The 27,726-nt window shown below is 47.3% G+C and overlaps 1 protein-coding gene across 2 annotated transcripts; it reads left to right on the plus strand.

Moving 5' to 3' along the window:
- The first annotated feature begins 584 nt into the window (after positions 1 to 584).
- LOC149870758 (sulfotransferase 1 family member D1-like) lies at positions 585 to 27,150 on the plus strand. 2 transcript variants are annotated; one of them, XM_090036804.1, is made up of 8 exons: positions 585 to 722; positions 13,877 to 14,031; positions 14,155 to 14,280; positions 21,585 to 21,682; positions 21,926 to 22,052; positions 23,741 to 23,835; positions 25,390 to 25,570; positions 26,555 to 27,150. In XM_090036804.1, the coding sequence occupies exons 2-8, from the start codon at positions 13,887 to 13,889 to the stop codon at positions 26,665 to 26,667; spliced, it is 885 nt and encodes a 294-aa protein (XP_089892930.1). In that variant the 5' UTR covers positions 585 to 722; positions 13,877 to 13,886; the 3' UTR covers positions 26,668 to 27,150. The 2 variants fall into 2 exon arrangements, with proteins under 2 accessions (XP_089892930.1, XP_089892931.1); XM_090036805.1 differs by lacking the exons at positions 13,877 to 14,031; positions 14,155 to 14,280 and having other exon boundaries at positions 591 to 722.
- Positions 27,151 to 27,726: the final 576 nt, after the last annotated feature.

Consider the following 27,726-nt stretch of genomic DNA (forward strand, 5'->3'; position numbering starts at 1 on the left):
AGGTTGGGGATAGAGGACTTCCCTTCAAGGGGCACTTGCTTGTTGGCTGGGCCCCACACTGTCACTATGGCCTGCACTACCTAGTTTTAAGTGTGCACCCCCTATGCATCACCAATGCTTAGGGCATATCTCTAGAAGCAGGGAAAGCCTTTTCCCACTTTCAGAGATGCATCCCCAGCATCTAGAGACTGCTGGGAGATTGCTGAGGGGGCATCTTGGAGAAGTGGGGACAGCCTTGCTCAGCTTCTAGAGACATGCCCCAGAGATTGCCAGGGGCACACATCTGGAAGTGGGGAACATATTGACCACTGTCTCACAAGATGGACTGGTGGGACTGTGTTTGAGTGAATCAGCTGTGCCAGGATGTGTCCAGGTACAGCTGATCCACTTCATTTGGCAGCGTCTATTTCTAGCCTTAGAGAAACACAACTGCTGCACAGGACCACGCTGGAGTTTGCTCAAGATAGACTGTTTGCACACTGCACGTGAGTGGAATGACAAAGTCCAGGGAATGTCAGTGCCTGGCTTATTTAGCTGCTGTCTCTTTAAATCCAGTCTACTCTGGCCCTCCCTCAGCAAAGAAGTAAAAAAGGAAGCACTGATACAATCTCCCTGCACTAAAATCTGATCAGAGACAAGTCTGGGAAGTTTAGAAACAACGCTGAAACATAAAGAGCAGAAGTCCCCCTGAAGCAAAGCTTCTGAAGTCACCCCACATCCAGGTATTATATGGTGGGTGCGCGGGCTGGTTTTCTGAGCACTGGTTTTGCTTGCCTTGGGAGCAGGGGCACCCTGTATCCTGCACACCCTGCTTGAGCCCTTTCGCAGAGTGCTGTGCTTAGTGACATGCAGCCTGAGGCAAATCATGGTCTCTTTGGAGGGCAGCCTGGTCTGATTTGTAACCTGTCCTTGTCAACACTCTCCTTTTTTGCCCTGAAACATTATTTGCTTTCTTAAGACCACTCTCACAGCAGCTCTTATTTAATACCTCACTACTGTAGATATTCCAGGTCAGCAGGCTATGGCTTGGTCCTTCTTTCCACGGGTACAAAGGAAAAGTGTGGCTGCAAGTCATAAGTACCTAGGAAAGGTGCTCAGTTGAAAAACTAGCTTTTTAAATTTTCTGAGGGCCTACTACAGCACTGCCAACTCTGGTTCTTCTACCAGGAGTGGTATAAAAATGCAGTGCAAGCAATTTTATGAAAATCCCAGCTGTCATTTTAAAAAATGTGCTTCTAGTCTTCAAGGTGCGGAAAAGCTTAAAAACATGACCACAGCAAACCCTGAAGAGGCTCCAACTATCAGTGAGAGTGAGCAAATACATTCCAATAAGCCTAGGAGATGCATAGGGGGGCACATGGATGGGGGGGCACATACCCCCCCCGAGATTGGCCGCCGTCACTGGCTTTTGCGGGTGGTCACTGCCTGCACCCACCACCCCCTCACCCCCAATGTGGCTGGCGGTGGCTCCGGGCAGTCCCCGCTTGCCACCCCAACTGCCGACACCACTGCCGGAGGCTGCAGGCAGTCCTTGCTCGCCGCCATGGTGCCCCCCCAGTCTCGAGAGGCACCAGTCGTTCATGTCAATAAAGATTTCTGTGGGTAATATATGTTACTGGAATATGACATTCACCTCTTTTAACCTAGATCACATGACTCAGCATTTCTTATGTCAAGAGCGTGCAATTAAAGAGACATGATAACTTGGTTTTTATGGCAGATAGTTGAAACTGAGGAATGTTCTCTAGAGGGAGAAAGTTAAGTGCTCAAGCAGTTTCTCAGGGATCTGTACAGACTTTCTGAGTATGGGCATTGGAGCTCAAAGGCAGGCCTGCCATTTGGAGGAAGCTGAAGGGAAGAGACAAAAAGAAGTGAGCTCACCTGTAATGCTATGTAAATAGACCAGATTTCATATATTCGGGGCTGACCGTACCCCATTCTGGAGAGAGGAATCCATTTCCTACATGACACGCAGAGTGGGAACAGCAACTGAGGCAGCCCTTCAATATTTGTGGAACTCCAAATGGTAATTTGATTTATCCTGAAATTAGCGCCTGATTAAACGCCTGCCAATAGCAAGACAAAGAATCCCATTGACTTAGTGCTCATTGGATTGTGCTTTTAAAGTTTTCCAGGCTAAAAATGAGTCTTGGGTTTTATATGGGGTAGAAATGTGGGGTGTAAAGGGTAGGAACATTCTTGAATTTGTCAGTTTCAGATACCTCCAGCTCCTCCATATCCCCTCCCAGGAACAAACCTGTCGGACTAGGTGATCTGCTTAGGTCCCTTCCAACCCTAGAAACTATGAAACTATGAAACTGAAGGCAGAAAATGAAAACCATCCCTTTCAAAGGTATTTTTGTCAGCATGACATTCTGCCTTAGCCTAGCCTTAAGGGTGACCCCAGAGCCCCGAAATCTCTCCCCTTTTACCTTTTACATATTCCTGGAGATCTGAGCAGATCTCAGACCTGGGAGACTCCTCTTCCCTAGCAAATTTCCGTCTAACCCGTTTGGCCAGACCTTGCAGGTTGGTGGAGAAGGGACCCTCCAGCTTTGAGAGGGGCTCTGGGATTGCAAAATGCCGTAGGTCTGCAGTTCTCATGGAAACAGAATACCTGTGGCAGCCAGCCACCCTAACCTCACCCTTACCACCAGACAAGCTATGAGGTGAAAAGCCAACACAGGGCTATTACCTAAAACAGAGACACAAAAACAAAAGGACTATTAGGTTTGGAGACAGGGCTATGAAGCAAAACCAGAAATACTTCTCTGGTTCTCTCTAACTTGAAGTATCTTCCTGGCGTTGTTCGTGTTCCCAGCAGCCAGCAAGCCTGGTAGATTCTTGGATGACTATCCAGGCTCCCTGCCTGGGTTCCTTCTTTCCTCTACACTGGGGGTCCTTTTTGTCTCCCCCTCAATAGACTTTTGATTAAATTCCTAATTATATCTTTTCATCTTAATCTTTATTCCAGTGGGGGCTACATTTCCTGGCAGGCATGCCACAAATTAGCCCCACATCCTTTTCAAAGGTCACTGAGCCCCTTTCTCTACCTAGTCTGCTGCTCTGCTTTCTGCCCTGTGCTCCCCTTTTTATCTTCCACTGTGCTTTCTGCTCCATGCCCTGTGTTCCTCACCTGATCTGCTGCTCTGCTTTCTGCTCCATGCCCTATTTGCTGCTGTGCTGCTTGTCTCCCTCATCATCTACTGTGCACCATATACAAAGGCTGCCTGTGGCATGTGTACTGCAGATTGGTCACCCTACTTTGACTTATTCAAGGAGGACAAAAGTATTCATAACTCATAGCTGATCACACAGCTTATTCAGATGGTCAATAAGTAACTGATGATTGGTTGTTCAGTGTAAGGTATGGTTTAGTGTCTGCATAAGCAATGTGTTACTTATGAACATGAATGAACATAGCTCCTCATTAGCTGTTGATAGAGACAGAAAGTGATTGTAGTTAGCTCTTTTGCAGAGGCACTAACTGTGCATGGGGAAATCATGCACCACTGAAAGCTAGCTTAAAAATCTGGTGGAAGTTTGTGGTTTAGAAGACTGGTCTCTGCCTACCTTACACTTAGAGAAATGGTGTGAAAAACTGGCCAAGTATGAGTGGGAACAAGCAGTCTGTCACTGATTTCACAGAGGAAAACAAAGTGTTTTAACAGTACAGTGCTCATTTGAGCTTCACTGAAATCACAGCTGTGAGACTGTGTTAGCAATAAAAACCTAGGATTCTGGACACGACACCTCATTTGATGAGTGACAGAAAGGCATTACTTACTACAAGTATTTAAAATCAAGTCCAGTAATTAGCTATAAGGTGATGATTTCTCAGGCGACAAAGAGGCGGTCTGTTTCTCTTCAACTTCTCGAGTAAGTTGGGTGCATAAGCAACTGGTGTCAGAGAGACTTCTCGCTCTTGAAGTGCGTGCACTGTTTGCTGTTTTACTGCCTTTTTATACCCTTAGTTTAGCATCTTCAAAGCATTCTTTTAGTTGTGTAAATCAAGAAAGAGTCCCAAGCAGTAATTAACTGGAAAAATCTGCTCGTTACTGGTTATCAGAAATTTTTAATTTGAATGAGATACCTTCTTTGGTAACAAGAGGTTATCTAGTTTGAAACATATCAAGAAACTGATTAACAGCCAGGAAAACATACTAAATCAGGAGGAGACATCTATTACATATGGAGAATGTCTCTTCTTGCACATAAACACAAGTTAGTTGCAAAAGAAATATTTACCATACTAATTAACCGAGGATAGACATTTCATATGGTTGCACACCAGACAACTAAGAGTCTGCTTGAAAGCATTCTGAATATAGCAAGATAGGCTGGAAGAGATACTTCATTATGCCTTCTTAGATGGCCTAGCCATGAACTTGCATCCTCTTGCAATATGCAGTTAGCATTATTATTCTGCATTTTAACTTTTGTGAGTAGGCCCAAGCTTAGCATGAGTTTCAGAGTCATCAAATTGTAGGGCTTCCCTTTCTAAAACCCCATCTCCTGTTCAAGGGATTCATTTCTGTACATCATAACCCACATGGTTTGTATTACTCACTGTAAAAGAGTTATTTGCTCCTCCTTAGCTGTTGATAGAGGCAGAATGTGATAATAAAATGCACTTATTTCACTCTCCAGAGCCATACAGTTAACATATTCGATAACAATCAGATCACTTATTCCAATCCCAGAAGTATCCTACTCCACCTATGCACCAGGCTCAGGGGAAGCTCACAGAAGTCTGACAATCTGATGTACCCTGGAACAGTCTTTAAAAAAATTTTGTTAGTATTTTCTTTCTAAGTACTTCTGTTGCCCCTTTACTTTTGCACTAGGTACCTATTCAGCTTTAACTCTCACAGCTCCCTATAGAGGTTGAAAAGTGCTCCATTTTAGATGGCGAATGGCAGTGCAGGGAGACAGGGAGGCTTGGACACCCAACATGTTTATACCAATGTAATCGATCTTTACACTGATGCAAACATGGAGTGGACACAACATATAGCCCCACCATGGTGTAACTTGCTTGAATCTGGTATAGAATTATCCTGAGAAAATCAAGGGTATAACCAGCCCACACAAGGGTAAGGGTTGTTTATCTACAGCTTACCCAGGAATAGTTGTATGCTATAGGTGAGCCTATTGCCTTCTACTTGATGACAAGATGCTGACTAATATCAGCTATTTCAGGCTGCTCCCCTGGAATAGCTGGTGTCTATCCTGGTAGAATTTACATTAGTGTATAAAGTCAATGTAAATTGCCCACAGAGTAACAAGGGTGGCGGCACTGGGGCACCAGTTCTGAATACTGACCTTGAGAGAAAAGTGCAAAAATCATACTGCCAGCCCAGCTGTGCTGCCAGCAACATAGCCAGCAATGCTGTCCCATGCACTGTTGCTGCCTGGGGCACTCAGCAATTCTGTAAAATACACCAGTATAAGCATATTGTGGAAGAAATCAAGCTAGAATTTCATGTGGGCTAAGCCCACTCTTTCGGTTGGCAGTAGATCTCAACTCATAAGGGCTATGGGAAGTGCATCTGGCCATTTTAGGTGAGTCTCAGCACAAATTTTGGCCAGTTTATTTTTCAGAATGCTATTTTAGCAGTCCATGTGGCCCGAGGCCTGCGGATGGTATGGGCAATGAAAGTTCTGTTGGATCTGCAGGACTTTACAGACTTCTTTCATTATCTGTCTGGTAAAATGAGTTCCTCTATCAGAGTTTAGGGATAAAGGAATACTAAACTTTGGAATAAAGTCTCTGAGCAACTTTTTGCTTACAGTGATGGTGTCAGCTTTTGCACATGGGTAGGCTTCTAGCCATCCAGAAAACCTACATACAATAACAAGGACATATTCATAATAACAACATTTCTGCATTTGAATAAAATCTAATTGTAAATTTACAAACAGTCCCCAAGGTGTGGGGGGTGCTGCCTTCTTTGTTTTTACAGGCTTTTCCACATTATGGGCTTGGCAGATAGGACAGGTGGGGCAGTACTGTTAAGCCACAGATGGAAAAGTTGGAGCAAACCAATCAAACTTAACAGCTTCTACCATCCCCCCTTTGCTCACATGTGCCATGCCATGGTGGATGTGAGCAAGATGAAGAAGGACCATTGAGGCCACCAGGCTGCCGTCCAGGGAGCGCCACAAATGGTCAAGGTGTAACAAACATCCAGCCAATCTCCATGTATGTTTCTCTGGTTCTGGAGCCTGATCTTGGGGGAGGGCAATGTCGTGAAGACTTGCCAATGGAGACTGGTCAGTTGGAAAAGACAAAAACACAGGCGTAGCCTGAGGAGTGGAAATAGCCACAGCTTTGGCAGTGGAATCTGCCAGAGCGTTCGCACGTGTAATATCATTATAAGGTTTCTGGTGAGTTTGGCATTTAATAATAGCAACAGCAGAAGGTAACTGTAAAGCATTTAACAAGGCATTTACGTATGGACCATTATTAATCGTGGCACCTCTTCACGTGAGGAAGCCTCTTTGTTTCTAAAGTTGACCATAATCGTGTACAATACCAAAAGCATAGCAAGAATCAGTATAAATATTAGCAGAGGCACCAGAGACCAGGGTGCAAGCCCTGGTGAGGGCCACAAGCTCGGCAACTTGAACTGAATACACATTAGGTAAGTGATGGCTTTCTATAACATCATATTGGGAACATACTGCGTATCCTGCAACCAGGGAACCTTTTGAGTTTCTTTGACACGATCCATCAACATAGAATACTAGATCTGGGTTTTGCAAGGGGTGGTTCTTTAGATCAGTGCGGGGCATTGTTATGTGAGCAGTAACAAAAATGCAATCATGGGGTTCACCATCTGAAGGGGTAGGTAACAGGGAAGCAGGTTTTAAAACAGGGCACCTAGTTAGGGTGACATTTCCAGCAGAGAGAAGCAAGATTTCATACTTAGTTAATCTAGCATTTGAAAGATATTGGGTTTTAATCTAATTTTTACAGGCTGGGCAGTATGGATTTGTCTTACTTCATTAGCATGCTGGGATCAGAGAAATGGAGGGACAGCTTTTATGATTTCTTTTTGCAACACAGAAAGATCAGGGAACTCAGGCTCAGGAGGTGAGCTAGCTAAAGCGGCAAGTATGCTATCTCATTATCACGGGACATCTAAATAAACACCATTAAAAGAGCAATAGATAGTACAGCTGAGTTTACAAAGCAAATCTCTGCCTAACAAATTAACAGGAGAACAAGAACTAAGGAGAAAGGCATGTTGATTAGAAACAGGACTAAGAGAAACATGTAATGGTTGGGAACCAGGATGAGGAACTATTTGATCTGAAATTCCTACAGCATTCACAACAGCAGAGGAGAGGGGAGTTGTGGAAAATTCTTCAGCTCGAAGAGTAGAGCGGCTTGCACCAGTGTCTACTAAACATTTTGTAGAGATGCCATTTATCATGCAGGAAATGAAGGGATCATCTTGATTAAGTGGGAGAAGTGGGGGGTGTGATGATGTTACTATTCCTCAGGCTGGCCTAACAGGAGGCTCCCTGATTTGGGACAGAGAATTGAGTGAGAGGAGGTGGTGGTGGGTTAAACGTCAACCCCGGCTGGCCAGGCCAGCGAGGACATTGAGCTTTCCAGTGTCCTGGTTGGCCACAATAATGACAACTGTCATTATTTTGGGACTGAAATCCTCCTCGTCCCATCTCATGACCACGTCCCCTGCCTCTGAACTGTCCTTGATGGAAACCTCGGCTTCTGCCCTTGCCTAAAGTCTGTAATTGTAATGACATTAGCTTAGTTTCTGTGGATTCCTTTTTCTTTTCCTGGCAGGTTGTACAATGATTTGCAATGGTGACTAGTTCTGCAAGTGGCTTAGTCTGCCAACCTACAGCAATTGTGTACAACTGTTCCTGGACTCTAGAAAGAAGTCTGTGCACAAAGTGGAAGCCACTGCTTCTGGGGCAGTTTCAGCTGCATTTTCAATACCAGACTGTCTTTTAAATACTAGTTTCAAGTGGTCCATGTAGTCTGCTGGGGATTCTCCTTTATTTTGTTTACGGTTATGTATTTTGGCCCCGTCAGTTTTCCTGGGACAAATTTTAAGCACAGCCTCAAGGAGGCGTCTTTGGGCATCTGTTAAGTGATCTCCAATTCTGGGGTCTTGAGTAGGCCAAGTAGCCTGTGCGATGAGGCGGTTGCGGACCTCGGAGGGCAGAACACTTCTCATTAATTGGTTCAAATCTGCCCATGTTGGATCATAACAATGGATTACAGTGTCTAATTCATCTCTAAATTTTTGGGGCTCCTCTCTGATGTTGGGAAATTGTTTAACAAGATTTAGGAGATCTCCTGGGGTCCAGGGGACAGGAACTGTGATTGTAGTTTCCCCATTTGGACCTTGCCCTGGAAGTTGGTGTAAAGGCATAAGCTGAGCCTTTTTAGCTTTTAAAGAAGGGGCTGGACCATACTGGGTACCAGACCTTAAACAAGAGGAGGGGGTTGAGACTTCAGAAGACAAATGCCATGCCTCTGGTGGATGTGGGCAGGCCCCGGGGGCAGGTGACGGTTGTTGAGTGATAGTTTCCTGGTGAGGTGGGCTAATCCTGCCGGAAGAGCCTATTTGGTTACTTTGGACTTCTTCAGGTTCAGATTGTGCCTGGGACTGATATGGGGGTGGCACATTAAGAAAATCAATTATATCTTCTGCAGATTCATTCTCAGTGATTTGTGGATAAAGTTGCTTTGGTGCTGATGGTACTATTGATGGGGCACCTTTTGGTGCACTTTTCTGTTTTAATTCCTTTATCTGAGGTTTCAGTTTCTCTTGGGAGTCCTTAAGACTCCGAACTTGAGATTCTTGACGTCTTTTGAAAGCTTCCTCATACCAATCAAAAAATGTGTCCCACTGAGTCTGTGGTATATTACTACCTCTTAACTCAAGGTCTCTGTGGAGATGAACAATTTTACTTAAATCAAATGTTCCCTCTAGGGGAAACTGCCAGCTAAGATCATCTCTGGTATACCAATTCCATTTGTCTAGAAACTTACAGCTTTTATGGCCATAGTGTGTGTACATGTACAATGCTGGAGTCCCTTTTGGTGGAGCCGGTATGTCTTTAGACTTTCCGCTCCCCATATCTTTAAACTCAGTTCACACAGGTCTTTCATACAGGAATGGCTTATTGAGGTCAGGTTGTGAGATTTGCTAGCGGCACAGAGATGCTGTGGCTAATGTCCAAAGACAAGACTCCACTGCAGTAACGGCACAGAATGCAGTTACTCCTGGTTAGACATGGCTCATTATGAGGGTGGGGAAAGGGTAAATTTGTCCACTGGATCATGAGGTTCCAGTTGGGCCTCCTTGCATTCAAAACTGCCCTTCTGGACAGCCTTGGGGCGGCTGAACCCAACCTTAGTCTCAGACATGGTCAGTGGCTCATATTTCTCAATTCATACAAGGGAATTTCTGCGTTGAGGGACGAGGTTCAAGAGCATTTCTTTAGTCTCAGCCTTCATCAACGCTTATCATGGAAAACACTCACACTTTAAGAGTTTTCACCTTGCAGCTTGCTTTCAAAGAGCACACAGAACAAATCTGCACAGGGTTTCCACTCCTGGCCTCAAAGAGACCTCTTAGTTCTTTACAGAACTTAACTCAATTCACACAAGGAAATACTTTCATTGACGACAGCAACAGAGTCCTTAACCTTGACTCTTTCTACTCTCAGTTACTATTTACACAGTGGGGCTGACAGTTCTGGTAGGAAAAAAAGTTTGGATAGGGTGAGCCTCAAGCAGTGAATCAGGAAGACAGCCTCTCACTGAAAAGCCCCAGTAGAGATTTCAAAAGGTCTCTTACCTTGGTTTGGCGCCAGGGCTTCAGTGAAGAGATGTCTGTGTCCCAGCTGATCACTCTGGGCATCTCTATCCAAGTCATAGCACCAAATTGTGGAAGAAATCAAACTTTGCGTTGTGGTTGAATCAGAACTGACAGAGCCAGCTTTTCTTTATTTAGGGCTATACTGTGATCACAGGGAGGATTTTATACAGCAAGGGGAATCACCCACTTGTTTGTTTCAAAGGAATCCTCCTCCTCTTTAAGTTTTTAAGTATTTTTATACTTAAGACATATAAAGAGAAAAATAATACGACCTTGGAGAAACTAAAACAAGTTTACTTAATTGGACCTCTGTGCACAGGGTAATAAGACATGCAGGATTTTTTAATCTCAAAACATATAACTGAAATAAGCAGCATCAGCACTTCTGGTCTCTGCCTGCTTTTCTAGTCAGGTAGGCCAGAAGCTGACTAAATTTGCTCCTTCAATATCATGGCTGTGTACAAATGTGGAAAAAACAAAACCAAACCCTAGAGCTTCACTTTCAGCTCGGTGCGTCCCTGTGCCAAGCACAGCACGTGCCCCAAAGAGGCATCACATTAATTTGACCTGGCTCACCCAATGTCTGCTATTAGATAAAGGCACCAAAAAGCCCTGCTGAAGCATGTAATCTATTCGGATGTAGGGTGAGCTGGGTCAAATTGATTCACATCCTCATCTGGTAAATGGATGGATGTTTTTTTCACATCTGTCAGCAGCCTTGTGTATTCAAGCCCTAAGTGACTTGCCCAAAGTCAAAGAAGAAGACTGTGGCAGAGCAGGAAATTGAACCAAGGTCTCTCAAGTCCTGAGCTTGAAGCTTAACCAAAAGGCCTGTCTTTGTGCTCTAATAAATACAATATAAAAACAGGGATATCTATATTGGTGGTTTTCAACTTGTGGTCTATGGACTTTTGGGATTCTACAGACTATGTCTAAGACAGGGGTGGGCAATTATTTCAGTTGGAGGGCCACTTAATGTGTTTTGGTGAGCTGTCAAGGGCTGCAAGGGTAGACCTACCCCATGGCAGGTGCCTAATTCCCTGCCTTCCATCTTGGGACCAGAAGTCCCTCCCTTGCCCCCTGGAAGTACTCCTGTTGGGAGTGGGGGTTGCCATCTTGGAACCAGAAAAAAAATCCAAATCATATACTAAAATCAAACATTACTATGACATATATTAATTGCATTTCAAAAAATATATTTGTCCTGATTTATCTTTGTTTGCATAGCGTATATAGAGATGATTACATAATAGCTAAAATAAAGTCTTACTCTTGTGTGTTCTGTGTAGGGTGTGGTTGGGGTGTGTATGTATGGCTGGGTGTGGGAAGGGTGTGTGTGTTGTGGGATTTCTGGGGGTGTGTGGCTGTCTGTGGTGGTGTAGGGTATGTTGTGGGGCTTGTGAATATGTGGTGGGGTTGTAGAGGCAGGGTGTGGTGTGTGGGGTTTGAGTGCCCCGAGGGCTGCCGCCACATACAGCTCCTGGGACTCTGCAGAAAGGAGCAGGGAGCACCACCCCCTGCTTCCTGGCAGAGTCCTGGCAGTGCATGCGGAGAGAGGGAGCAGGGCCAGGCTGCTGGCTCCATCACATGGGGCTTTCCCCCAGTGGCATGCAAGTGTCAGAAGCTGCACATGAGTTGTAGGGAGTCCCATGTGATAGAGGTGGGCCAGCCTGGCTCCATGTTTCATAGTTTCATAGTTAGTAGGGTCAGAAGAGACCTGAGCAGAACTTCAAGTCCGACCCCCTGCCACAGCAGGAAAGAGTACTGGGGTCACATGACCCCAGTAAGGTGATTGTCTAGCCTTGTCTTAAAGACCCCCAGGGTCTTGCTTGGAGGTTGGTTCCAGATCCTAGTCGCCCTGACAGTGAAGTAGCGCCTCCTGATGTCTAATCTGAATTTACCCTCTGCCAGCTTGTGCTTCTAGTCACTCCTGGCAGTGCTCGGGGGAACAGGGACCCCCCACTGCCTGCTAGTCTCCCCTGACTTGTTTGTAACAGGCCACAAGATCCCCCCTCAGCTTTCTCTTGTGGCGGTTGAACAGGTTCAAGTCCCATAGCCTGTCCTCATAGGGTCTGCCCTGCTGCCCCCTGATCATGCAAGTGGCCCTCCTCTGGATCCTCTCCATATTATCCACATCCCTCTTGAAGTGCGGTGCCCAGAACTGGACGCAGTACTCCAGCTGTGGCCTGACCAGTGCCACATAGAGGGGAAGGATCACCTCCTTGGACCTGCTTGAGCTGCACCTGTGGATGCATGACAAGGTGCAGTTGGCCTTCTTGACTGCATCCCCACACTGCTGGCCCATATTCATCTTGGCATCAATGATGACTCCAAGTTCCTTTTCTGCCTCTGTACTGATGAGAAGGGAGTTCCCCAGCCTGTAGGTATGGTGCTGGTTTTTCCTCCCCAGGTGCATCACCTTGCACTCCCAGAACTGGTTGGACTGGTGCACTCCTCTTGCACTGGTGCACTCCCCTTGCACTCCCAGAACTGGTCGGAGCCATGCCTCCCAAGGTGGCTGTACATGCATGGGCCACAAGCACCCCAAGGGCCCACTGCCTGCTGTTGCCACCAGCAGTGGGGGCTGTGCACCATGGGGGGAGGTCCCCACATCTCCCACTCTCCCTCCCCATACACTTATACCCACACCCTGCCCACCCACGCTCTGTGCTCCCGCTGCCCAGCTGCAGCTCCCCCGCTCCGCTCAGCACCACTTCCCTATCTGCTGCCTGGAGCAGCAAGTGCTGCAGCAGGGACAGGAGCAGATGCTGGAGCCTGGGGAAGTCAAGCAGGTCCCCTGGTGGCTGCAGCAGTGGCCCCATCCAGAAGCTGTGTGCTGGCTGGGCCTGGGGCCCTCCCACCCATGAGGGTGGGAGCGAGGCATGTGGGCTGGGAGGGTAGGTTATAATTAATTGGTGGGCACCTGTAGGCCGGATGAAATTGCCTGGCGGGCCCTGTTTTGGCCACCTCTGATGTAAGGGGCCTGTGAAAGATGAATATGATCAATCAAAAGTATGTGAATACCCACACTTACAATTCAAAGGGGTCTGCAACTCCATTCAAAATTGTTTAGGGCTTTGCAAATGAAAAAAGGTTGAAAACTCGTGGTCTATAGAACAGTATCTTTTCTGGGAGGCAACAAAGACTGATGGGTACTTCAGGTTGGGCAGGGAAGCATGGGCGACTGATTCCACCCTAGTCACGGGGAGCATGTGCCCCCTCAGTGACCAGCCAGCAACTGCAGGGGGTTTCCCCCATGGCCAGTCTCGCTGACTGGGGTGCGTGTTCCCTGCGGCTGATCACCCCAACCTGGGAGGTGGGTCCCCTGCAGCCAATCTCACTGACCAGGGAGGGGGAGTTCACCATGCACCCACTACGTGTCACCACTGGCAGCAGGGAAACAGAATCTCATTTCTCCTTTCTAGACACATGAATGTGTGTGTGGTTTTATCAAGTTGTTAGGATTATGGCAGAGAACGAGTAACAATGTTCTGGGCTCTCAGCTGAACTCCACAGAAGCACTTCCAAGCAGAAGTCTCCAACACCAATTATTTTGGCAGGGAGAGAGGGGAAAGGGAAGAAAGATGTATCCATTCCTGGGAGAGACACTATGGAAATCAGTACCACTTTTTCCACCCCTCAACAACTAAATACCATGTTCCCATGAGGTGTAACAGTGTGTTTTGGTGGGATAGCTCACATGATGGGAATACTGTCATGAAAGTGTTCAGCAAGGACAGGCAGGGGAGAAGAAGAGGCATCGTAAAGCACTGGAACCCAGCAAGGTTGTGGAATCTCCATCCCTGGAGGTTTTTAAGACCTGGGCAGACAAAGCCTTGGCTGGGATGATCTAGTTGGGGATGGTTCTGCTTTGACCAGGGGGTTGGACTAGATGACCTTCTGAGGTCCCTTCCCATCTTCATTTTCTTTGATTCTATGCTTTACTCAGTTATTATTTAAGTAGTAAAGACCATTGTAATCTTTTCCCCTCCCTCTTCTCAACTTAGGCCTCCCAAGATGGAAGAGGAACACATGCTAAGGAGGGAATTAGAGAGCATCCACGGCATTCCCCTCTATTGGTGCTTTGTGGAGAATTGGGGCCAGGTGGAGGCCTTCCAAGCCAGGCCAGATGACCTTCTCATTTCCACCTACCCCAAATCAGGCAAGTTCAGCTGGACACAGGGCTTTCAGGGGAAGGAAATGGTGGTGCTTAGCTTTGTATTGCCAGTGACACATGGTAGGAGCCAGAACACACTTGACTGCCAAAGGGTTCTCTGCATTGTAGGCACAACCTGGATCAGCGAGATTGTGGACATGATCTACAATGATGGGGATGTGGAGAAGTGTAAGCGGGATGCCATTTTCAATCGAGTGCCTTTCATGGAAATGAGTGCCCCTAAATTTGTAAGTGGTAAGTCTTACCAGAGCAGTCAGACAATTGTGGGTGCCTCTTCCCACAGGAGCCAGTTGAAGAGCTGGGACAGGAAGCCTAGTTGTGTTGTCATTGTGGTCCTAGATGGATTTCATTGTCTCCAGTGGTGCCGCTTGCCTCCGAATGTTCTTGTGCAGACACTAATCTGCTCCATTTCAATAATGCAAATATAGGATCCTGTTCATGATGTCTTCCTCATCTGCAACTTCCTGCTTCTGAATGTTTCTTAATTCTGCCCAAGAACTCTTTTTTTTTTCCAAGTCTGATTGTGGCAGAGCCCCTTGTTCAATGTTTGAAGAAAGCAGCTCTCTGTGATTCTCACATGACACATGGGACAAAGGCATTTGTTTTGTTGCACTCCAAATCAAGTCCCTACCTTCCCAACCTCTCAGGGCAAGCCTACCTTGCCTCAGGACCACGGCCTGGGCTGCCATCTTGAAATGTGCTCTGTTCACTCGCTCCCACTCTGCACACTTTATACCAGAGGTAGGCAACCCTTGGGTGCCAGAGTGTGGTACGTTGCTTGGCACACACACCTCAGGGCAGACAGGGAAGGGGCTGGGCCTGCACTGCCACAACAAGGATCGGGTCCCTCGTGGCTTCTCTGCCATGGCACACCAGCATCTTACAGGCCAAGTTTGCAGGTGTTTTCGGCACTCTTTCCAAAAATGTTGCTTACCCCTGTTCTAAACGCTGGGAACAAGGCAGCATAGTGGCCTTATAATGGCTCTTGGCCTATGCCAGTTGTAACGGGCTAAGCCCTGTTACTGAGAGTAGAGGTAGAAAGTTGAAGAGCCTCAGATAATAAACAGCTGGCAGCTAATTAGATAATGACCTGCTGCCCTGGCCTCAGCTCAGAAGGAGGATGAGCCAGGGACTATATAACCCCTGCGTTTGAGGCAGGGGGTGGTTTGACTTGGGCAGAGCTAGAGAAGGGAGTTCATCGTTGAGATTTCTGTAAAGCCTTGCAGATAAAGGGAGCCTGACATTGGTTGTGCAAATTGGAGGCACTCTCAGTAAAGAAAGCTGAGAAGCAGTACCAGAGGCTGGAGGACCCAAGCCAGGAGACGTCAGCAGAGCTGAGAAGAAGCCTGGAAGACAGCTTAGAGAATAGGCACCCCAGCAGCAACTAATTGTGTTTGTGTTTGGCTTTATGTTGCTGCATAAGCTGTGAGGCATGGGGGTGGGTGAAGGGGGGGAAAGGAGGACACTGAAGATGCCTCACAGAAGGGCCCAGACTATTAGTGTGTCAGCGGGCTGACAGAGGCCCAGCATCCTGCTTAGGCAGGGGATTGGACTAGATCAGCCATTGGCAACACGTAGAGGGTGGACGCGGGTTCACGTGCACCTCCTGAGATTGGCAGTGCACCTCCTGAGACAAGCGTTGTTGATACTACCAGCGGTGCCTGCGGGTGGTCGCCACTCGTCACTCCCCACCACTCTACCCCCTGCCACCACTGGTGGCAATTGCAGGCAGTCACTGATCGTAACTGCTGATGCTGCCAGTGGGATCTGCCGGTGGCCAACCACCCCCCACCGCCAACACTGCCATGGCTGCCTGGGGGAGCTCCCTGCTCGCCGCCGCCACTTTGCCACTGCCACTGCTGCCTATGGGGAGTTGCCGTGTCCCTTCAGCCCCCGGGGGCATGCGTGGTTCATGGAATCAGCGTTCCTCAACCTATGGGTCATGAACCAAAAGTGGTTTCCAAGAATATATGAAAGGGTTGTGAGCAAACTTTAAAAATAGATCAACAAACTTTAAAAATGGATTCTCCTTGGCGACCTGCGGCTTTTCCCCTTGGGGCTGGCAGAGTGCCCTTGGGGCCCCCCATGCTGCACACATTGTGGGGCTGGGGCTTGTTGACAGGGGACAGCAGGTCAGGAGTGAGGGGCACTGGGCCAGGGCTGGCCATCAGTGTTTACAAATGGGTCCTGGTACAAAAAAGATTGAGAACCACTGGACTAGATGACCTCTTGCGGTCCCATCTACCCCTTCTTCTCTATGACTTCTGTGATTTGTGTGCAATGGTGACTGTGCTATCTCATAGCTCAGGAAAAGGCAGGGAGACTTCTAGCTCTCCGAAGGGCTTTATTGCAACAAAAACACACACACAAAGATGACTGACAACTTCCTGCTGATATTATCATGTCAGCCCTCAGGAAGATAGCTAACCCTTACTCCTACATCCCTCTTTCTCAGGAGAAACTGGAAGGATTTCCAAAGAACTGCAAAATTGTCTTGAGAAGAGAAGTTAGAAACATATCACTCTCCTGTGAGTCTTTATCACTCACTTCCCTACAAAAAGAGAATAATCAAAACAGAAACATCAATAAGCCTTTTCATTTAAAGTGGACAGATTTCCAAATCTGGTCTATTTGGTAGAACTGACACACTTCCTGACCTAGCGTAGTACATAGGTGGCATATGACAGAGATGCTCTTGATTCCTACAGAGAAGACTTCTAGGTATCTTCACCCAATATGAACAATATGTCCACCTCAACGTTGGACAGTGCCTTGTACTCCTGCATCTGGAATCCAAACTTTCTGCTTTGGGGAAAGAAAAGGCACATTTCTGGAGGCATGCCTGATGTTATAATTCTGTCTCTGTTGGTCCTTTATCAGTTTATCTTTATCACAAAATTTCTGTGCATTGACAAGTTTTGGAACCAAGTCATCTATCATCATTGTGCAGAGTCGGTGACTCATAAGCAACTTGGCTGGATTGTATCCAGGCTGTAATGGTATTGAATGGTAAATCAGAAAAGCCTTATAGAGATCTTCATTTTTCTGAAGAAAATTCTTCACTGTCCACACTGCACATTCTACTTGCCTGTTACTATTTGGGGACTGTGGCCTGCTGGTCATATGCAGAAAATCATACTGGGCTACAAACTGCTTAAATGCAGCTCCATTAAATTTTTGGACCATTATCTATTCTTAAAACTGACGGTATGCCGTGTTGCACGTATATACTCAGTGCCGTTATAATGCTTTCAGTTGCAGTATTCTGTAACTGTGCCATCTCCAAGTAGCGGAAGTAATAGTCGACAATAACAAGGTAAACAGATCTTTTCCAGCTCCGTAAAGCAGCTCCCAGCATCTGTCATAGATAATCTGGTAATTTAGTCATAGATCATAGCTCTACAGGGATTGTCAGTATTGAGCCTTACAGCTAGCTACCCAGTTCTGTATGTCCTCATTAACAGAATGCCACCAAACTGTCTAATGAGCCCTGGCTTGACAGCTTGTAGTACCCTGATGAGTTTCATGAATCTTCTCTAGGATCTTTGGTGTAGAGCAGAAGATATCAGTACTTTGTTATGGAAGATGACTAAATCCCTGACAACATGGAGACTATGTTTTTCCTGTTGGTATCATGCCAACCCACAGTCTTTGAATCTTAGTTTCATAGTTTCTAGGGTCGGAAGGGACCTGAGCAGATCATCTAGTCCGACCCCCTGCCATGGCAGGAAAGAATACTGGGGTCAAATGACCCCAGCAAGGTGTACATTTAGCCTCCTCTTAAACACCCCCAAGGTAGGAGCCTGCACCACTTCTCTTGGAAGCCGGTTCCAGACCCTAGCCGCCCTGACTGTGAAGTAGCGCTTCCTGATATCTAGCCTAAACCTACCCTCTGCCAGCTTGTGACCGTTATTCCTGGTCACTCCTGGCGGTGCTCAGGGGAACAGTGACTCCCCCAATGCCTGCTGATCCCCCCTGACTAGTTTATAACCGGCCACAAGATCCCCCCTCAGTCTTCTCTTTTGGAGGCTGAACAGGTTCAGGTCCCGTAGCCTCTCCTCATAAGGCCTGCCCTGTTGTCCCCTGATCATATGAGTGGCCCTCCTCTGGACCCTCTCCATGCTGTCATCCCTCTTGAAGTGTGGCGCCCAGAACTGGACGCAGTACTCCAGCTGCGGCCTGACCAGTGCTGCATAGAGGGGAAGGATCACCTCTTTGGACCTGCTCGAGATGCATCTGTGGATGCATGCCAAGGTGTGGTTGGCCTTCCTAACTGCCTCGCCACACTGCCGGCCCATGTTCATCTTGGAGTCAGTGATGACCCCCAGATCCCTTTCCGCCTCCGTGCTGACAAGAGGGGAGTTCCCTAACCTGTAGGTATGGTGCCGGTTGTTCCTCCCAAGGTGCATCACCTTGTACTTCTCTGTGTTGAAACCCATCCTATTTTCATCCGCCCACCTTTGTAACCTGTCTAGGTCTGTTCGTAGCCTGTTGCTTCCTTCTAGTGTGCCCACGTGCCCCCACATCTTAGTGTCATAGCAAATTTGAACAGGGTGCTTTTTACCCCCTCATCCAAATCACTGATGAAGATGTTGAACAGTGCGGGCCCGAGGACAGAGCCCTGCGGAACCCCACTGCCCACATCCTTCCAGGTTGAGAAGGACCCATCCACTACCACAATCTGGGTGCGGCCCTCCAGCCAGTTGGCGACCCATTTGACTGTGTGGGCATTGACACCACAGCCCCCCAGTTTCTTAATGAGAACGGGGTGAGAGACAGTGTCAAAAGCCTTCTGGAAGTCCAGGACGATTATATCCACTGCTACCCCTGCATCTAATGATCTGGTGATCTGATCGTAAAAGGCCACCAGGTTGGTCTGACAGGACCTGCCACTGATGAACCCGTGTTGGTTTCCCCTAAGCATGCAGTCCCCTGCTGGCCCCTCCTGGATATGTGCCAGCATAATTTTCTCTTGCTTGAGCCCATCCTTCTAAGCAGTGCCTCTTTATCTTTTGATAGAAAAGATAAGCTTCTTGAGTTTCCATCCTTGGGTCCATCAGTTTTTACACATATTCTATATTCACCTGACATTTTTCCAAGACCTGACAAGATGGATGGGTATTTGGTTCCGCAGTACTGCTCCAAGGAGTTCTGGTCTGCTATTTTATCCAGTCAACAGACAAGGTGTAGTGCTTGTATGGCTTGTAAGCCAAACAAAGGCACAGCAAGATTACACACAACATGAACTTCCTGCTTCAGTGTCATTTTTGCATTGAAGGATCCCAGTACTTTGACAGTGATATCACCTGGTCCTTGTAACTTTTAGTAGGAGGAAGAAGGATCTCAACCCTATGTTGGCTGTAGTTAGTATCAGGTGTAGCTAGAACTGCTGCTCTTGTAATAATTTTAAATGGAATTGACTGTCCATTGCTCTCTCGTTCTGTCATCCAGACTCCTGGGTCTGATGAAGACTGTAAATTCTTCTAATAACAGTTCTGAGTCCTGTTCTGTGACTCTGTGGACTTCTGTGGTTGAGTGACAAACCACAGGTGTAGTGACCTTTCTTTTTACATCATCAACATATCTCTTCCATAGCAGGACACTTAGCATAGCCATGCCCAGGGATTTCACCACACCTATGGCATTGACCCCCTTGCCCACTTGGCTATTGGTGGGTGCCGTAGGCCCACTCCCTTTGTTCACTGTGTATGTCAATTCTATATTTGGTTGTAGTTTCCTGACAGTGTGCATTGCACCCATATTAGCTGATGCCTGATAGGGCTTGGAATCATTTCTGATTTCCCTTTGTTGCTGCTTAACTAACTCTGATAGGTGGGCTTGTGTGACAGCCTTCTGGAGTATTAAATTAGGGTCCAAATGTAGTCTTTGTGAGATCTCTTCATCGTGAAGAACCACAACTAAGCAGTCCCTAATCAATTCTTTCTTGAGGTCTCCATATTGGCAAGATTCAGCCAGTGTATACAAAGAAGTGATAAAACTGTCCACAGGTTCTGAAGGCTCCTGTGTAGAGAGATTTAATTTAGCTTGTTCATAAATCACAAAGAGAACTGACCTCCAGAGTAACGGATGAGATGCAGGAAAGCACCCTCTTGAGGGGGCGAGATCTTCTGGACCTGGGTTACAAGTCTCAGGATGGTGTGAAATCCTGCTGAAGAGTCAGAGCTCAGTGGAGCAGAAGAGGGAGGGACTGTCACAGGCCAGCTGGGCACTGTGAGTGTATCAATTTTATCACAGGCCAACTGAGCTGTTAGGTTCAGTTTCGGATCGAGGAGGCAAAGTTGGGAGTGGAGTAAATAGCTTACACACACACAGCAGTTAACAGAAAGATAAATGCAATAAGCAGATAATGCAGTATTAAGGAGCTAATAGTAAATAATAACAACAGATAATAACAACAGATAGATAGATCAGTTCTGTCGCAGGCCAACTGGGCACTGCGAGGGTATTAGCCACTGGTCTGTTCAAAACAACAGATAGACAGACATGGGTTGGCAACTTAGCGATAGTCCCTCAATGCCAGGTACACGTCAAGTGATTCCAGTGAAGTCAGGCATCCCCAATCGACGCGGTCAGAGGGATTACGGGGGAAGGTCCCTTCATCAGGATCCGATCCTCACTCACGCCAGGAGTCCAGGGTCCGGGCGTGGAACAGAAATGACTGTTCTGTTCCCTCCTTCCTGCTGGTCACCTGATGCACGTGCTTTTTATACCTAGTCTTATGCTAATCTGTTGGCTTTTGAGCCACTCACGATCTTGCTCTATTGCTGTTACCCTATGGGATTGAAAGGTGTTAAAAATTATCATAAAAGGTTACTACCTAGACTCGGGTTTATCCAATAAGCAAATTACAATGCAGCGCCTTTAGGTTTGAAATTAACATTGCTCCGCCTAAGCCCCAAGCCCTTTTAGGCTTTTTTTTGAATATGCTTTCTGGGGATGTGCTTTCCTGGAATGTGTTGGGTGTGCCTGGCAGTTAGATCCAGTTTTATCATCAAGGCTGAACTCTGAGCAAAAAACAGTTAGGTCACATAATTTTATAGCTACAGCTTTGCCTATGGGGCCCAGTCAGTTCCATGAACAGTTAATTTTATCATTTGGTTAAACTTATGACAGACAAGTTATATTTGCAGTTTACAAGCTTTATATTAACTAATATTACCTGTTTCGGCAAAATACCAAAAGCCTCTAAGAAGCACGTATTTATTGCTTATTAATCCCTCTGGTTCTGGCCGTCACAGGGACAGACCAGCTGAAGCAGCAACTGGAATAGGTCTGGGAGGCCTTTAAGAGAGTGAAGGTAATGCTGAGGGCTTGCAGCCAGTGAGTTAGCAGGGTTTGGGCTTGGCAGGATTACGTGAGAAGGCAGCTACCCACATAGCGCTGTAAACACTTACTCATATCTGCGTATCACCTGTGACAGCCAGCAACACATAAAGCCTGTTTCACTTCCATGCGAGGGCAGAGCATTTGCACGCACCATGCCCAGCAAACTCTTTAACCCCTTGTGTGTTTCCTAGGCACAGAGCAGCTGGATAAGATGCCATCCCCTCGGTTAGTGAAGACCCATCTCCCGGTTCAGCTCCTCCCCATCTCCTTTTGGGAAAAGAATTGCAAGGTAACAGGCTCCAGAACTGCAGGACAGAGGTGGCCATGTAGGTTGTCCCCTGCATGTCCATCCACTTTGTCTGGCATTCTGCCCCTAGTGACCACCAGTGACAGGCCCTTCAGAAGGGCATATTTAACAAGCACAGGGCTGTATGGGGGATGTAGAGTGGCAGGCCTATGAAGCACAGAAGGTCAAAGGCCCTTGGCACCTTTTTTATTTGCACTGTGTTTCCTTCCCTTGTACTTCCTGCAGATGATCTATGTTGCCCGAAATGCCAAGGATGTGGCTGTCTCTTATTACTACTTCTACCAGATGGCAAAGCTGCACCCTGATCCCGGCCCCTGGAATGAGTTTCTGGAGAAATTCATGACTGGGAATGGTAAATGAAGAGTTTGGGCCAGTAGTACTGAACCTTTTGGCTCCATGGGCCTGAAGAGTAGCACTGAGGCCAGTCCTCAGGCAGGATCCTGTGCAGGGTCAGCTGAAGCCACACACTGGTCCAGCTCTGTGTGCCCAAATGCAGCCATACACTATCTCATCTGTGCATGCTGGCACAATCTCCCACACAGGGCCATGCTGTCTGGCCTGCAGGGCTTCCTACAGGTCCAGAAATTTGGCAGTAGGGTAGCGGCAATCAACACTCCTGCAGACCCCCCACTGCCAGATTTATGGACCCTTGGGGAGCTTCATAGGCTGGATCTGGCCTCCAGGTTGGAAGATAAGTATCTCTGTTCTGAGAGATCCCAGCAATGGGTGTGATGCAGCTTACCCAGAACAGAATTGAGAGAGACTCTTTTCATCCCTGAGACAGAAACCCACAGGCTTGCCAGTGAAGCTGGGAATGGTACAAAGACTATGACTTCTCTGGGCAATTCAAGTTGGTAGGATGGGAATTCCTGAGGGCAAGACAGGTCACTGAAGCATGTAGCATGGCCTGATGGCTGGGGAACAGCACTAGGACCTAGCGGGACTGGATTCTACTCCAGTGTCTCTTACTGAGACCTTTGGCAAATCACTCTGCCTCTCTGTGGTTGTTTCCCTTTCTCTTTTCTCTACCATGGGCAAAGCAAAACTCTTGAGACAAAGACCTTCTTCCGCTGTGACTGCACAGCACCCAACACAGTGCAGTCCCAAGTAGCACAGGGGCCTCCAAGTACCATTGAAAAATAAATAACACCCATAACCAGAGCCTACATGCAGATAGGGCTCTCACAATCAATCCCTGTGTCTCCTTAGTTTCTGGTCCAGAACTCAGAATCCCAACCCACTAGACCACAGGTTGGCCACCAATAGCCTCCACATTAGATCTGACTTACAAAGCCTTTGAATCTGTCTGGTGGTGTTATGGATGAGGCAGCATTTGGTGGCTGGGGGGAGGGGGTTCTGCTCACCTTGCACCTTAGTCAGGAAACCAGGGCTTCAGCAGAGGGGATCTCCTCATGCCGTGCCACAGCTGGGCTACAAGGAAAAGTGGCAGAGGTGGCCAAGTCTGTGCTCTATTGCCTCAGGCCTGAGCTGGGTCATTCTGTCCCCTGCCAGGAAACCCTGCCAACCCCTGCACTGGACTGCTTTCATGGTGTATAAACAGTTAGTTTGTAAATCCTTGTTAAGGCCACGCTAAGAATTGCAATGAAGAGGAGCCTGTTGAGGACAATGCAGGCAAATGCTTTTCTGTGAAGGAAGAGGGGGAGCAAGGGATCACCTAGATTCACCAGTTCCCAAACCAGAGGGACCTTTCTGTCCATCCAGACCTCTCCCCCTTACATCCAGCAGCTGAACTAAAGCCCATTTTGCAAAGCTCTCTCACTTTGATTTGAGGGCTCAAAGCCAGGGCAAGTCCACCACCACCTCAGAGGAGGTCACAGTGTTTAATCAGCCTCTCTGCAAGAAACTTTGTCCCATTCCAGTGGATCCTTTTACACCTTTTAGACCCCACACTGCTCTGGATGCAGGCACAATATCCATGCTGGGGGGAAGGGAGAGGGGGGACTTTTGGAGCTAGTGCTTTCTCTCTTTCTCTCTCTCTAAATGTCTCTTCCTATGTTGCTTATTTCCCTTGGGATTTAGTGGCTTATGGATCCTGGTATGACCATGTGAAAGGCTGGTGGGAGAAGGCAAAGGACCACCATATCCTGTTCCTGTACTATGAAGACATGAAAGAGGTGAGGGAATGTAAAGCACAAACAAATGCTGTGGCACCTCCCACAAACCCTATCTTGAGCATCACAGTCTGCTTCTTTACAAAATCCATACAGATCATCCCATTCAAGGTTTCACTTCAAGAAGCTATTGAAGCAATTTTCCCACCTCACTACTCAGCATGATGTAGTCATACCCCAGAAGTGCTCCACAGACACATTGGGTATTCTATTACAATTTTTTTTTTTCAAAAAATGTTGTTGGTCTAATAAGAAAAGATATCACCTCTACTATAGTCCTGATTGGTACAGGCACATCACTTTAGCTGAAGCAGGCTGGGACACAACAAGCTGCAAGAGACAACTGGGAGGTCTACAAGGTACATTTGGTAAATGCACTGTCTCAAAAGACAACAGCCCACTGTATACCTCGCTTCCTTAACCCCTAGGAGCAGAGACTATACCAGAAAAGTTAGCAGTACGACTATATGCTGGATATGTGGAAACCCCTATCCCAGAGTAGCATGCTGGTCATTTTCCTTTTGCAGCAGGCTATAGGCTCGTCTCACCTTAGGTCAACAGCACGTTTTGGAGCTTTCCTGAGAACCACTAACAGAAATGGTACTTGTTGGCTCCATAGATGGAAGCATTGTCCTATTTCTGTCTTTCTGTAGCACCATCTAGTGCTAGAAACATAGCACAGCACCAAGGTTCCCCTGTAAAAGAGTAGGAAATGGTTCAGCAGGAATTGATTGGCTTCCTTTAATTCTGTCTGGTTGGTTTAGATCACGGGTGGGCAATTATTTTGGACGGAGGGCCGCATACTAAGTTTTGGCAAGCCATCGAGGGCCACATGACAGGAAGCCAGGGGCAGATAAATATTAATTTTCTAAATTTTTTAGGGGCCCTGCGGGCTGAACAGAATGGGCTGGCGGGCCACATCTGGCCTGCGGGCTGCATTTTGCCCACCCCTGGTTTAGATATTGTCTTGTTGGATGAAGCCCCTTCCCTCCATCTGATTAAAAGAAGAGGGGGAAGGGTAGAGGGTCTTGATAGCAAAAAAGAGTGTACACCTCTGCTTTTCAAAAGAGAACAGCATCCAGGTGAGACCCTTGAGCTAAGATGTTACCAGCTCTGACCATCAACTTAATTTTCATATTTGTTATGAACACCTGTTGGTTTTGTTTCCTCTTGCCTCCATCCCACCATGAGCCCACATCTCCCTGTTGGAAATATCATGTGGTATTGGCACGATGTGTAGTAGCTATCTGGGCAAGTGGAATATCTTGCTGAGACTGCATTGCAAGCTGTAGAAGTTACTGTGCCTTCCTGCCTGCTGACTCTGGTTTTCACAGGAGAGACAAGTCACTGGTTATCATGATGCGTTCTTAAGGAGTCAAAACACTCAGCTAATCTAAGGCCTGATCTAAATCCTCTTGTCTCTGGATCAGGCAACACGTGGAACCCAAAAAGCATCATCATATTCTGCAAGGGGTTTAAAGACAGTTAAACTCTCTCCTAAACTGTTGTGTTTCAGCATGCCTCCTCATCGGATGGTTGGTTTGCTTATCTTTGCAGGACCCGAAGCGGGAAGTACAGAAGGTGATTCAATTCCTGGGAAAGGATCTGAAGGAGGAGGTGGTGAATAAAATCCTCCATCACACCTCATTCCAGGAGATGAAGAAGAACCCCTCTGTCAACTATGAAACAATGCCCAACTGGGCTCTGGACCACAGTATATCTCCGTTCATGAGGAAAGGTGAGCTGCAGGAGAGAAGAAACAGTAGAGTGACAGCAGGGTTGGGAATAGCTGTACACAGTATTTTTTTAATGCACCTTCACAGGACAGGAATTCCTGGTGTCCAGATTCTTTCTCTATGAACCAAGCCCAGCCGCTAAAGATGGGGCTGCCCATAAGACCAGCAGTTAGAGGAATATCCTAGGAAGGCCTGCCCATGTAATTCCTAGGCTGAAGATCTTGATCCTACTCTCTCAAGGGCATAGCTAATTTTTTTGCCTTGGGCTCAGTTCAGACATTGGGAAGTTGGGGTTAAGGCTTCTTGCTTTGCTACCAAATCTATTCAGGTGGCATGGGTGGTAGCAAGAGCTGGTCTATAGCAGGGTTGGCAACCTTTTGCTAGCACAGGCTGCCCTTTGTGACCCAGTCCTTGCTGAGGGCTGCAAGTCCCTGACCCTTGGGAGCAGCCAGCTGTCTGTGCTTGTCCTCACCACTGATCTCCGATCTTTGTGCAGTGAGGGTAAGAGGGTTAGTGCAAATCCAGGGCAGCAGCAGTCTCTGCAGCAGAGGGGAGCTCTGTGGAGCAGATGGGCAGCACAGAGCAGCTCTATGCTACTGATCCTCCATGCTGGATCAGACCTTCATGGGCCAGACAGGACATCTTTGTGGGCTGGATCTGGCTCACAAAGGCAGGTGGTCTATAGCACACCTCCGTTCCAGGCACACAACCTATGTGGCACATCCCTGAAGACGTAACACTGCCAGCATCTCTCCCAGCTCCTTCCCCAAATGTGCAAATATTCAGCCTCAAGCTGTTTCTGCAAGCAAAGGAAGTGTCAAGAGTGCTGTTCCAGGACTCTGGGTGGCCAGCACGCAAGCTGTAATGCTCTGCATGGGGCCCTGGAAGTGTTACTGGGAAAGGACAGGACAGTTCTCAGATCCCAGCCAGGGGGCAGATAGCTCTGCAGTGCACACCGATTTGGTCATTTGTTTTCTTCTCACCAGGGATTTCAGGGGACTGGAAGAATCATTTCACGGTGGCCCAGAACGAGAGATTCAACAGGCACTATGAAGAGCAGATGAAGGGCTCGGCACTCAGATTCCGCATGGAGATATGAAGTCTCCCTGCCCCGGGGTGGGAGGCAGGCATATGAGGTGAACAGGGAACCCGGAGGAAGTGTGCATTGTCTTATTTGCCAGGAGCCTCCCTTCTTCTACCTCTGCATTGCAAATGGAGTCTGAACTCTGCCCCCTGGGTTGAATGTTGTGAGACATATTGGAAGTTGTACTCTAATAATCTGTGAGAGAAATGTTGCTCCTAATGAATGCATCCTAACCACGCATGGTGGGGTATTTCCTGAGGATTTCTGAAAGGACAAATCAAATGATATAGGGCTAGTGGCAGCATTGATGCATTTCCTTCTAGTGGGGTGAGGGAATCCTTTCCGTTGCTGTTCTGTTGCTGACCTGGAAAGGCAGCCAAGTAAAGGGTCACAGCAGCTGGGATGTACTGAGCCAGTCCACCCATCTCAGATTGATTTATTGTGGGCCAGAGTTCAAGTAGGCTGGCAATAAACAGGAGATTGTAAAGGTTTAATCAACTTTCAAATAAAATCCTGTCTGTGTTTAATTTCTGCAGTCCACTGGCTGCATGAGTCTAGCCCAGGGGAAATGAAACAGTATATTAGGAAGGGAGAAGGTGTGTTTTGCTTGCAGTGAGTGATGGGTCAGGCAGAGAGGTTGGAGATGTATGGAGCATGGGCAGGTCTTGAGGGACTTGTCCATCAGTACCCAATACCCAGCCACCCCTGGAAATGCACAGCACCACAGTGAGTGCTATGGGTTATGCATAGACAGGTGTCTGGGGATGGTTGTCTTCTCAAAACTGCCCCCCACTCCTCACTGTTGTTACACCACATCAGAACCCTCCTGACCCTCTCCCTTCAGTCTCACTCATTGTACAAGGGCCTGGGTTCCTCCCCAGATGCTTCCATGATGCAAAAACAAAGCAGATCTTCCTGGGAACAGCACTTTCCCAAACCCACTCTGCACTTCTTTCTTGGTGAACCCATAGTCAGCAGGGGAAATTTAGGCATTGTCACTTTGTCCAACCTGAAAATCTTCCAGACTTCTGCATTTCCCCTTGCTCGTTTATAAGCAGGGAGGCTGAGAGCTTT

The sequence above is a fragment of the Crocodylus siamensis genome, chromosome 2 (genome assembly GCF_052110815.1).
Source record: "Crocodylus siamensis isolate JL-2025a chromosome 2, ASM5211081v1, whole genome shotgun sequence".
NCBI classification, from domain to species: domain Eukaryota; kingdom Metazoa; phylum Chordata; order Crocodylia; family Crocodylidae; genus Crocodylus; species Crocodylus siamensis.

Bases quoted from the DNA above. Each gene is read 5' to 3' on its own strand.
- LOC149870758 (XM_090036804.1), top strand. From the start codon at position 13,887: ATGGAAGAGGAACACATGCTAAGGAGGGAATTAGAGAGCATCCACGGC. The intron at 21,683-21,925 runs GTAACAGGCTCC...TACTTCCTGCAG, and splicing joins TTTGGGAAAAGAATTGCAAG to ATGATCTATGTTGCCCGAAA. The intron at 22,053-23,740 runs GTAAATGAAGAG...CTTGGGATTTAG, and splicing joins GAAATTCATGACTGGGAATG to TGGCTTATGGATCCTGGTAT.